Below are 12,898 nucleotides of genomic sequence, written 5' to 3' on the forward strand. Positions count from 1 at the left end.
TATTGATTTTTCTACTGTTATTGGGGACTTTGTCCCCATAATATACAGTTGTCACTAATTAAAATTTTGAACCAAAATTTAAGTATTCTATAATTACGCTCATACTGCAGTGGAAATCTACCTTATTTCAAATAAAAATAAATCACATTTGAGGTCGTTATTTTGACACTTAATTACATTTTGCAGTAGTCCAAATGGACCTTTTCTACCATAGGAGACTTGTGTACTCCCCATATCTCACACCCATACATTAATATACTACTAACATAAGTATCAAATAGACTAAGCATTGTAAATACATTTAAACATAATGATGATGTAGTTCTCCTCATACTGAACACAGCTTTTCTACCTTGTTCTGCACAATGTTTCCGTGTATTAAGAAATTTACAATTATAGGGTATTAATACACCTAAATAACAAAATTGTTCCACAATATCAATACTTGTCACCTTTTGATATTAATCTAGTTTGTTTATTAATCAGATTAACAGGGTTGTAAACATATCATGTCATCGATGCACAATAAGTTTTCAATTAAAAAGTTGGATTTAGATTGGAATGTATTTATTTTAGGGATAATAAACCAACCACAAAATTTGTGAAAATAAATACACAACGAAAAATGGTACAATTACAGTATTTGATTTAAAGAAGCTAAATACATGTTGCTAAATTTGGCCAAGAATCACAGAAAAACTTTCAATTTTAGACAAATTTATAAAAAATTATGAATAATATAAAAATGATTAACTAAATATCCACTCTTCTTTCATGAGTGTTTGTTTAATAAGGTTAATAATCTTTGTTCTTTATAATATGTTTACATGTTGTTTTAGACATCAAGCTGTAATCAGAATATTTTTGCTATGGCAGAAAACATGATAACATGCTGATTTAAATCATCAAAAGTCATATTGTAACTGACTTTTCATATGATTGTTCGGTTATAATACATGTAATTAGCTAAAAAGTGGTTCCCTAAGAAGATGATTTATTTTACAATATGAACAAAAATCATTTTTTAGATGCGGTGACATATTCTGTAAAGAATGTGTGAGTTACCTGAGGAGACTGAATAAATTGGCACATCCAGACCCAGAGGGAAAGGCATATAAAGTAATTATTGTTATTTTTATGAAAGGACTGAAAACTGTATGACAAAAAAAGAATATATGTGTAGATAGATATTATATCCTATATGAACTGCAATATGAAAAGAGTGGAGTTTTTTCTATAGACAAGTCTATTAATAAAATATATAAAATGATAAATAACATCTTAATAATATAAATATGTATGTCATATTATGCTTCTGTTTTAATTGAAGTTTTTTTGCTGTTTATAAAAATATCATGTGGACTTAACTTAATTAAATACATTAGAAATCTTCAATGTTTTACATACGTATAGCTTACATAGTTTTGGGGGGAAACTTTTGTTTGTATTTACCTGTTATTTTGTGCTTTAATCGGTATAAGCAATCTAATGCAATAATAATTATTCTTATTCCTGGAATTAGGTTTGTAAGAAATGTTTTGATGAAGGTAAAAACTCGGAAGGACAGAAGAGAAGGTTGACAGAATATTTTTTTGCCTTGAGAAGACGGGCACAAGAAAACGCTATTGTGTCAGAGAATGGAAAGGTACGAGGGACATGGAGAAATAGGTAAAGATTCAACTTGATTTCATTTAGATTTATGTCTTATTTTGTTTGATTCTTAATGTACATTTGCTGGAATCAAGGAGTTATGAGACCTATTTGAAGGATATATATGTAGGACTCAAATCTATGGCAGGTTCAAAATCTATGGCAGATTCCTTATCTATGGCAAATATGACGTTACAAATAAAGGCAACAGTAGTATACCACTGTTCAAAACTCATAAATCTATGGACAAAAAACAAAATCGGGGTATCAAACTAAAACTGAGGGAAACGCATTAGATATTGGAGGAGAACAATGACACAACATTAAAATGTAACACACAGAGCAACGGACTAAGCATTAGACAAAATCTGATGAGAATAACCAATATAACATCAAAACCAAATACATGAATTTGGGAAACGTCAAACAAACCAAATCTATAACAGATTTTTTTTTCTCCAAATCTATGGCAGATTTAAGAATTATGTAATTTTCCGGGGAAAAAGAGTAGAATATAATGTCACAATAAAAATAACGCCATACAAGTTGTCGCCGACTTCAGCAAAATTGTTGGCTCTCTAAACATTCCTGGAATTCTGTTTAAAATACTCAGGAAGACACTTTCCATTTTCTTCTATAACAATTTGGCCATGGTTTAAAGGAAGATGTTTTCTTTTATCCATAAAAGGGGCATTCAAAATGTGATGTACCATCCAAATCCCGTGATGAAGAAAGGCACAGCTGTTTTTTGTAGTGGATATTTTGGGAACAAAGTTATATCAATATTTTAGCGTCTACGGCTGGCAAAGTATTTAAAGTTAGAAAATGAAATACAGGATACCACCTTGACTTAAATCGTCACTAGTTAAAAAAGATTGATTAATGCTGAAATAAATATTACAGTGAAAAGTCAAACTGTTTAAATTTTTATAAAAAAAACTGATTTCTTAATACTTGTGAAGGAACTTCAATTTTTTCTAGTTGTTTAAATTTACGGATTAAAAGGTACCATGATGTACAGATTAGGAAATGCTTATTTTTCCTGGGAATATTACTTTAATCCTGATTTCTGTACTATAGCTATATAGTATTATCACCTGTCTTTTATACTTTTTTAATTGTTGATATCACTCATTCATTTTTTTTATTTCCTCTATCAAGAGATTCAATGAACAACATATATGTTAACAAATTAAATTACAAAAGTTTATAACAAAACAAGCAACACAATACAATATTACAATATTACAATATTACAATATTACAATATTACAATATTACAATATTACAATATTACACTATTTACAATAACTATAGCATATTACCAATGTCCATATTTACTGTTGTTATGTGCTTGCCCAAAAGAATGCAGTATAACTGTTCATCATCGTATGAAAACAGTTGGACAAATAATTCACGATTTGGTTGAACTTTTTGGAATTTCATTTCAAAAATGTTTATAGACATGCTTCGATTGTTGTACATTTGAAGTTATTTAAGACAAGTCAATGATTGTATACATGTATATGTACTGCCTTGTTCTATGTTTGCACAAAATCTTCCATGTATTTGGAAACAACAAAAATCCGCCATAGATTAGGAAATTACAAAACTCGCCATAGATAAGAGTTTAAAAAAATCTGCCATAGATTAGGAAATTACAAAACTCGCCATAGATTAGGGTTTAAAAAAATCTGCCATAGATAAATTTTGAAACCCACCATAGATTTGAGTCCTACATATATGTTACAATCTGCTTTATTAATTTCAATAGAATTAAATAAAGATTTTAATGAAAGGTTTAAGCAAAAATACTCAATTAAATGAAGTAAAAACTTACAGACTAAATGTATCAGTTGACTCATACTTGCAAACACTGACTTCAGGGCAGATAGTACATTTTTTGAAGAACACTGACATACTATACCAATCCAGTGGTAGAAAATGCATGAAATGATTTCTGATACATGTTTCTAGAATAACCTTCATAAAGTATTTTTAAGACCAAAAGTTTGGAAAGTCAAGGATATAAAATGTAGGAGAGAATTTATAGATACACACATATCTCTGTAATAATGTAAGCAATGATTATCCTATTTGTCAGCAGTATTCAGATAATGAGTATCAAAAAGCACAAATTTGAGCCCTAATACTATCATCATGTTTTTTCTAGTTCCTTGCTAATAAAAAGATTGAATTTCTGTTGCCATACAAACTAATTAATTTTTTATTCTTTTTAAAGGACAGCGAACTTTTTCATTTCTCAAGAGTTGGTTAATTTGAGTTTTATAAAGACCTCCTATATGTTGATAAACAAATTTGTCCACTGAGATAAGTACTGAAAATCAGTTGATATTACAGGTTGGATTTAGAAAAAGAAGTAAAAAGATTGCTAAATGGCTTCAAAGAAAGTATAGGAACATCAGAAATGAAGAGAACCATACATGAAATGACTAATATTGTATCAACACCAGCATGGCAGAAATCTACTTTTTGGTTGGTAGGTATAGATGGGTACAGGAAGAACATTTCAAACTTAAGAAAGGATAGATGGTTATATTGATCAATAATGCAATAACTTTCAGAAGTGAGAGAGTTTTTAAGAATGTTTTTTTAAGGTGGTACCTAACACTACAGGGAGATAAATCCCTAAAATCAGTTAAACATTTTAATAACGTTGTGTTGTTAAGGGAATATTAAGCTTCTCAATGATCAAAATTAGTGTTTGTCAAACTGCTATATAACCAGTGTAATTTTTCTGATAAAATGGTTGGTTCAATTTTTTTTAATGCTTTGTCAAAACTTTATGAAAATTAAACGAGCCAATTAATTTTAGTCAAAGTGTTGGGTACCACCTTAAGTCTCATCAGCATATAATCCATATTTGTTTCATAATTATGTAAGGAGAATTTACATTTGAGGATTTGTAATAATTTGTAACTTGAAAATGAAAATATTTGTACAAGACCATTAATTTTTTTAAACTAGTTGATGCTCTACATTATTACTCTGTATGTGTGCAACAAATTGTAAATTCTTTGTGTAAGTTTGCCATGTTACCAAAATAATGCCATTCGTCATAAATCAATGAATAGGTAGAAATAAAAACAAACAAAAACAAAATTGTTTTTATTACTGGTAGATAAATTGTTTTTCCTGTTTGAATGGTTTTACACTAGTAATTTTTGGGGCACTTTATAGCTTGCTGTTCGTTGTGAGCCAAGGCCTCGTGTTAAAGGCCGTACCTTGACCTATAATGGTTTACTTTTTTGATACTATAAATTGTTATTTGGATGGAGAGTTGTCTCATTGGCACTTAAAAACACATCTTCCTATATCTATCAACATTTATTTCTGTAAGTTGAAAAAAATGTGATTCAAGGCCATTCAAACCCCAAATTGTACCTTCTTTGAGATAAAATTGCTACCCCCCAAAAAAAACAATACACTTTTTCAAATAAAGTAGTGTTTAGTCTTTATGTTAAAATGTAAATGTTAATAAAACTTTTGCAAAAATTTCTGATGACCATGATTTTTTTTCAGCAAGAAAACATGGCAAATCAATGCCAAAAATGTCAACAGAAATTTAACTTGGTTCGCAGTAAACATAACTGTAAATTATGTGGGAGGGCTGTATGTAAATCTTGTTCTTTCAAAGATATCATATTATATCTACCTGATGATGAGGACACCAAGGAACCTCGACTGGCTGTTATTAAAGTTATAGGGGTAAGTAATATTGTAATGATAAAGACAGCTACAGTGATTAATGATGATGAGGCTTAATTGCCATTTCAACCTTTTCACTATTGTTTATTTATTTTTTTACTTGACCTCTTTATATGCTGTTAAATATAGGTTTCATTCTTTATTGTTCCCAAAGCCAATATCATTTTTGTGTGCCATGTGACATTAAATACACATTGTCAATGGTTTGAGCGACACCATTATGTTTTCTATGAGTAATACTAAGATGCAGAATGTAAGCGTGAACAATGAGGTATATTTTAATGATTTTCTGTATGAAATCTTTAGATGGTTCAAGATAGAGCATTTCTGTCATTATTAATAATTTGAAATATGACTTATAAAAATAAATCATTCTGCATATTCAGAAAAAAAATAAATGTGTGATATTTGTTGATCTTAATTCTTCATTGGTTTAAATACATTTATGATGTTTAATTGTGTTGCCTTACTCTGATTTTGCTATTGTGTTTTCATGCCTTTCAAGAATCTGTTGGCAAATCTTTGAAAAAGTAAAATTAAGATTGCCTTCATATTGTCTAAACACCATCAGAGCAAATTCCACAGTTCTATCTTGTGCAATAAAATTGTTCAATTTATGTTAAACTAAATGAATAAATTACAACATGGTTGCAACACTTTACTTGGAAGTTTAATATTATCAATTTGTATGTTTTATTATACCTTTTAGAGTCCTTCTGTAGAACCAGAACTTGCATTGTATGTTAGAGTTTGTGAATCCTGTTTAGAAAGGTTGAAAAATAGACAGCTTGAAATGTTAGAGAAGGAAGAAAAGATGTTAGCCAAGGGAGGCGACTCTTTAGAAATGTTACTCAAAGTACATTCTACAATGTATAGAAATGAAGTTAAGATGGAGGATCAGTTAAATGAGGTAGTTCATCAAATATTACACTATTTTGTTATTTTCCCAGTAGGAGGATTTGGAGATGTTTAGCAATTAATTTTTCAGATCGAATTGCTAGTTCTTTTTAAAAGATGTTTTCCTGGTTAGATAATGCATTGCAGTTCATTCAAGGCCATTTAAACCTGAAATTGTACCTTCTTTGAGATAAGCATAATATTACATTGAACAATTGCTACACCGAAAAAGCTAAACTTTCCAGATTATATTTTTCTGCTTATTTTGTATTCCTTTTTATTAGCTCACCGTTCCAAAGGAACTGTGAGCTTTAGCCATCACTTGGCGTCCATCGTCCGTCTGGTGTAAACTATACTATTTCAAACATCTTCTCCTCTGAAACTACTGAACCAATTCCAACCAAACTTAAGCTGAATGATTCTTAGGGTATCTAGAAGAAAGTTCGTGTTTTATTTTCTGTTTCGTCAAAAAACATGGCCACCATGTCTAAAATAGAACATAGGGGTAAAATGCAGTTTTTGGCTTATATTTCAAAGCAGTAAGAGCAAATCTGACATGGGTTAAAATTGTTCATAAGGTAAAGTTCTATCAGCCCTGAAATTTTCAGATGAATTTAATAAATCATTGTTGGGTTGCTGCCACTAAATTGGTAATTTTAAGGAAATTTTGCAGTTTTTGGTTATTATCTTGAATAGTATTAAGGATAAAGATAAGCTGTAAACAGCAAATATTTCAGCAAAGTAAGATCTACAAATAAGTTCATTTGACCAAAATTGTCAATTGACCCCTTAAAGGGTTATTGCCCTTTAAGGACAACTTTGCGCAATTTGTTTATCAGGTTTTCTAACTTTTAAAAATCTTCTCCTCTAAAACTTTCGAACCAATTCAAAGTAAGATCTACAAATAAGTTCATTTGACCAAAATTGTCAATTGACCCCTTAAAGGGTTATTGCCCTTTAAGGACAATTTTGCGCAATTTGTTTATCAGGTTGTCTAACTTTTAAAAATCTTCTCCTCTAAAACTTTCGAACCAATTCCAACCAAATTTAAGCTGAATGATCCTTAGGGTATCTAGAATAAAGTTTGTGTTTTATTTTCTGTTTCTTTATAAAAACATGGCCCCCATGGCTAAAATAGAACATAGGGGTAAAATGCAGTTTTTGGCTTATATCTCAAAAACCAAAGCATTTAGAGCAAATCTGACATGTGATAAAAGTGTTCATTAGGTCAAGTTGTATCATCCCTGAAATTTTGAGATGAATGTAACAACCCATTGTTGGGTTGCTGCCACTAAATTGGTAATTTTAAGGAAATTTTGCAGTTTTGGGTTATCATCTTGGATATTATAATGATAAAGATAAACTGTAAACAACAAAAATGTTCAGCAAAATAAGATTTCAAAAATTAAAATTAACCTTTGATTTCATCAAAAATTTAATTTTTAAGGTTGGTTGATATGGTGAATCTAACCAAAAAAACAAACTAAGATGAAATTGGACACTTATACTCTTAAACAAAAGATAAATGCCAAAAAATCAAGGTGAGCGATTCAGGCTCTGAAAGCCTTTTGTTTTAATACAAACATTAGATCCTCAGACTTACAGAAAACTTCCCAATTTGCTAAATTCAAAACTTTCCAAATTCCCTGCTTTGATAAGTATAGAAAGGTTGGTTTTTTTTTTTTTAGTACCAGATAATCATTGAGAGTTTAGAGGATAATAGTAGAAAGCTTAACAGTAGTGGGAAAAGCAACATACAGACAGTGGCCAAAGCACAGGTAAACTTGTATTTAAAATATTAAATCATTCATTTCTTTCTTTGTCATTCTGTTATTTTGGTTACTTCTTGATTTTCTTTTGATTTATCATTATCATGATTATAAGCATTTTTTGGAAAATTACAAACAACTTATTTAATTCAATTTTTAATATTTTGTTCCTTATATATGTAATACATGATAGGATATAATTTAGGTATTGGTGCATCAGAAATTGTCTTTTATTTTATAGCCAAATATTGTTTTCTTTATTAAAATTGTAATGATACTTGACCAACCTTACACTGTTTGAGTATCCATTTTAGGAAGATTTAGCTGATTACTTGGCTCAATATGTGCTGAACATTCAAAGAATGAAAAAGTTAACGCCAGAATCAAATACTCAAGCCATCCTGTTTAGGAATTGTTTGAAGGTAATATACAAACATGTTTAATGAAACAACACCAATACACACAATACCAGTTATAATTTAAAAAAAAGTAATTATTGATTTGAATGATTCAATTAAGAAAAAAACTATGAAATTCATACATTTATCTTCTATAATTTATATTCTAGCCCTCCATTATTCATGTTCTTTATATTTTTGCCAATTTCTCTTGTTTCCTTTTTTTTTGCCATTATTCTGCATTTTTTTGACCATTATTCTGCATTTCATGGCCATTATTCTGCATTTTTTGGGCCATTATTCTGCATTTTTATGGCCATTATTCTCTATTCTATAAACCCCATCCAGACCCTCTGATACAGTTCTACATCCTAATATGGCTATATGATGTGATACCTGGAAATTGATTCTGATAGTGTTTACTTCGTTTTATTTTGTTTGAGTAAACATAAACATTTCCATGTGTTATCCTGTAATTTGGTTTATTTTTTTCAGGGGAAATGTGACTTTTATTTTGATAATCAATTTCGATTTAAGAGTTTACAGAAAACATTGGGTGATTCTACCCCACCAAAAATACTGGAGTGTATACAAAGAACTGTGGATAAACATGTAAGTTCTGTAGACCATGATGATATTAGGAGATTCTATTCAACCAAAACACTAAAGTTTTGTAGGTGATGATAATATATGGAGATTCTACCTGATCAAAAATACTCCTAATTCTGTAGACCATGATCATATTAGGAGATTGTGCCCCACCAACAATATGTGAGTTCTGTAGACCATGATAATGTAAGGAGATACTATCCCATAAAGAAATAGAATTTTTGACAAGCTTATATGTTGATACAGACATGACAAAATGTGTGTGCAGGAATGTTTTCTGAAATTTGATAACGGCTAATTGAATTTGTATTACAAGTGTACACACTTTTTGTGGAATCTGCCTCCTTTCTTATTGTATAGAAGTACTGTAGTGTTATGCAAAAGAGGATCTATAATTTGATTTTGTTTAATTTGAATAAGGACCACCATATTTATCAGTTAGTAAACATTTTTTCCCCTGTGTACTTTAATTCCTAAATTCATAAAACTATTTATCTATAGATGAAAAGTTATAGTAAATGTTATTTCTTTTTACATCCAGGCAATAGTGAGCACACAACTGTACATTAGGCAACTTACATATGAATCATTACATATATGTGATAAGTACAAGCTGAGAGATAATATACCACAGAAATTAACACTGACAGACGAGGTAAAATACATGTTATATCTATGAAGAGCATTCTTATATGTATTATACCATTCTCAGGTTATTTTGTAATGTTAAGAAATAACATTAAAGGGAAACTTCGCAAAAAAATCAAAAATTGATATTATGTTCATTCTGTATAAAAATGCTCAAATTCATAGATATTAAAGTTTTATTCCGCTAGATAAGCGATCACCATCGATTTTAAATTTAGAGTATTAATTCTCTGCGTTCCGCCATTTTGTCCTTCTTTCCCGATTAATGAAACGATATGTCTATAAACCACAAAGAAACAAAACTACAGTAACCGATGTAGTCGTAATTGCGTGTCGATATCTTGTCAATCGTACGGTTGTTTTATCCGACTAACTAACCATGGTCTGTTGTTTTTAAACTTGATATTGGAATTAGGTGAAAAGTCAAAGTTGAAATCATAAATAAGTGTTCCGTGAAAATTGTTTTCGAAAATCTAATTTGTTCATAATTCTTTAAAGTAATAAACCGTTTTCAAATAAATTTTTATCTTCCCTCTTCTGATCACCAGCATGGCTAAAGGTATTACTTCCAAAGGTATTGTGAGGGGTGTGAGGTGACACGTCCAGGTATTCAAGCGATTTCCTGTCGGGCTTGCAAGTTCACGCATCGTTTCACTTCTGCAGGTATTGATCAGTGTACACGGCTGATAACATTTAACTTTCCATTTTGAACTATCAGATGTATAATATACAACTCTGTCTTACTTGTCATTACCAAACTCCTACGCTTGTTTATAAATAACATTTCTGGTGTAAAGAATATTATTCATAAAAATATAAATAATACCCAAAAAATAAGATTTGATGAAATTAAAATCTATTTAAATATTTTTTCCAAGGGTGAATTTGGGAAAATGTAATATATACTCATTGTCAAAAGTGAAGGACAGATTGGAACATACCAGAAATATTGATTTAAAAATATGTACGCACTTGCCGACGATTCGTTTATACGACTGGATAGAAAGTTACGGAACTATAGCGCAATTTAAAATATATACATGTATACATTGAACATAAGAAAAAAACATATATTTTGAATAAATAGGGGTAAAAGTGTTGTAAATAGACTAGTCCACGTATGCCAACAGTATGTAATCATCGAATGTCGATAGACTATTGTATACCAGAAGAAGAAGAAGAAGAGAACCAATTTGATTTAAATACAGGTCGATGTATAACTTTTGCTTTGGTACATTGAAGTTGTGGACATAGTAAAATCACAGATTTATATTTCAATAAGATTGTTCTCGAACAAAGGAAGGAATTCGTCATCACAATTGTTATATATGCCACTGGACGAACACTAATTATCCTGAAGGGATGTGAATATTTTGCTGGGAAACTTTTGAGTATCAAAGTTTCAAATTAATTTCGGGATTTATTTTTTTTCTTGGTATTCAATAACAGAAAAAAGAATAAATTACTTGTCCGCTAAATAGGGGTATTCTTGTCAGATGAAAGACTTTTAGTTATATTTAAAAAAAATAGGGAAATATGACATTAAATTGGTTCTGTCTTTTTTTTAAACATCGTTAAAAAGATGTGTGTCTAAGGTGAACGCCACAAGAACCCTGTAATACTAGTACGAGAGTATAGCATGTAAACATTCCTTCTCAATAATATGGTTGTATTGAAAATCTTTTCATACAGATTGACAACTCATTGTCCGATATGCATGTAATATTTGCCACATTACGCCCATAGTTCTTTCTACCATCATCATCTTATTCTTTGATATTGCTGTCAACATCGATGGTTCACACCCAAACAAAATGGGAGTAATGGACCTTCAGAGCTTCTCCGTGTTATACACTTGTGAAATATATAGACGAAATTTCTGTATTGAAATGAATATACATCTCACAAACAGGATTTTCAAATAACGATTTTGAGTAATCACCTTACAAACCAATATAAATGTATGGCAAGATATAACCATGAAGGAATTTAGTTTTTGTCAGACACAAGAACTCATCACTATCATAAACGTATACGTATATATGCATACAATTTCAACTATCAAGAACAAGCGGTCGATGTCGATAGTCCGTTTTCTAACTGTTCGAGTTAGACATGTCACTTGTTCATTCTTGAAAGCCTTCATATTCCCCGTCTAACGATGGGAACTGTTTCTGATTGTGTTGACTATAAATGCTTGTATGGTAATTCTGTTGTTTATCTGTACAAGCGGTTGCATTTCCTCTCCTTTCCAAACAAACAAACGAACGAAACGCTACTAGTCTGCTTTCTCTGGAGCTCATCCTCAATGGCTCTTATACGTCAGGAAACTTACATGTATACTAATAATGATTGTTTCAAGAACAACGATGTATGGATGAACTATTCTAAATTCGTCAATATCAGTTATGCATGACTAAAATATAACTTTTATTACAACTACTGTATTACTTATTTGGATTAATGACGGCTATCATGTTCAACATTGCACAACTATTATCATAGAATTAAAAAAAAAATCCTCAAAAATCCTTAAAAAAAAATAATGCCTTAGCTTAGATAATTGGTATTTTTTCACAAAAAGTTCGTGTAAATGATTGTCAAATGAATTTAATTATGTAAAAATAAAATGTTAAAAAGAAACTAAAAAAAAACCCATGTATGTTGTATTTTTTTGTCAATTAAAAACTTTAAAATTGCAATAGTTTCATTAGCATACACAGCCAGATTTGAATACAAGTTAAGAAATTCCGGTAAAGTCAATGATATCAAACAGATGTACAATGGTATATCAAATTGGGTAATATTGCATTTAGTTTTTATTAAAGATTAAAACTACTATTTTTTACTTCATATTTGAATCTTTACGCCAATTGCCTCTAAGAAAGTAATCAAAAATTGTTTCCTTTTATTTTTATACATTTTCGGATTTACGAATCTGAATTTTATTTTCAATTAATTTAAACAATTTAATTATTGAATCTTTATTCTCATCGTGTATTAAATCTTAGTGTATTAACATCGTGACATCATACTCTTTCTAATCCTTTCTGTATATCCTTTCCAAATAACAACATTTATACCTGTGTACGCTTGAACTCACACCTGCGGCTAAATAGCTACGAGGTAAACGAATTGACCTCAAGCCGAGAAATATACAGTGACCTTTACAAAATAATATACACACTCTGCTCACAC

General features: G+C 30.0%; 2 protein-coding genes across 3 annotated transcripts in view; one reads left to right on the forward strand and one right to left on the reverse strand.

Moving 5' to 3' along the window:
- LOC139514647 (uncharacterized) overlaps nucleotides 1-12,898 on the reverse strand; it is a 369,289-nt gene that overhangs the window by 282,605 nt on the left and 73,786 nt on the right. The gene's annotated exons all lie outside the window — the stretch shown is intronic.
- The window catches only part of LOC139514633 (uncharacterized), a 28,668-nt gene that overhangs the window by 9,763 nt on the left and 6,007 nt on the right, over nucleotides 1-12,898 (forward strand). For both annotated transcript variants that reach the window (XM_071304082.1, XM_071304083.1), the window contains exons 4-12: nucleotides 1,029-1,119; nucleotides 1,523-1,668; nucleotides 4,012-4,150; nucleotides 5,194-5,379; nucleotides 6,089-6,289; nucleotides 7,965-8,054; nucleotides 8,360-8,467; nucleotides 8,939-9,055; nucleotides 9,594-9,707. In XM_071304082.1, coding sequence (XP_071160183.1) covers nucleotides 1,029-1,119; nucleotides 1,523-1,668; nucleotides 4,012-4,150; nucleotides 5,194-5,379; nucleotides 6,089-6,289; nucleotides 7,965-8,054; nucleotides 8,360-8,467; nucleotides 8,939-9,055; nucleotides 9,594-9,707 — 1,192 coding nt within the window. The remainder of the gene's footprint in view (nucleotides 1-1,028; nucleotides 1,120-1,522; nucleotides 1,669-4,011; nucleotides 4,151-5,193; nucleotides 5,380-6,088; nucleotides 6,290-7,964; nucleotides 8,055-8,359; nucleotides 8,468-8,938; nucleotides 9,056-9,593; nucleotides 9,708-12,898) is intronic.

This window comes from Mytilus edulis, chromosome 3 (assembly GCF_963676685.1).
Source record: "Mytilus edulis chromosome 3, xbMytEdul2.2, whole genome shotgun sequence".
Lineage (NCBI taxonomy): Eukaryota > Metazoa > Mollusca > Bivalvia > Mytilida > Mytilidae > Mytilus > Mytilus edulis.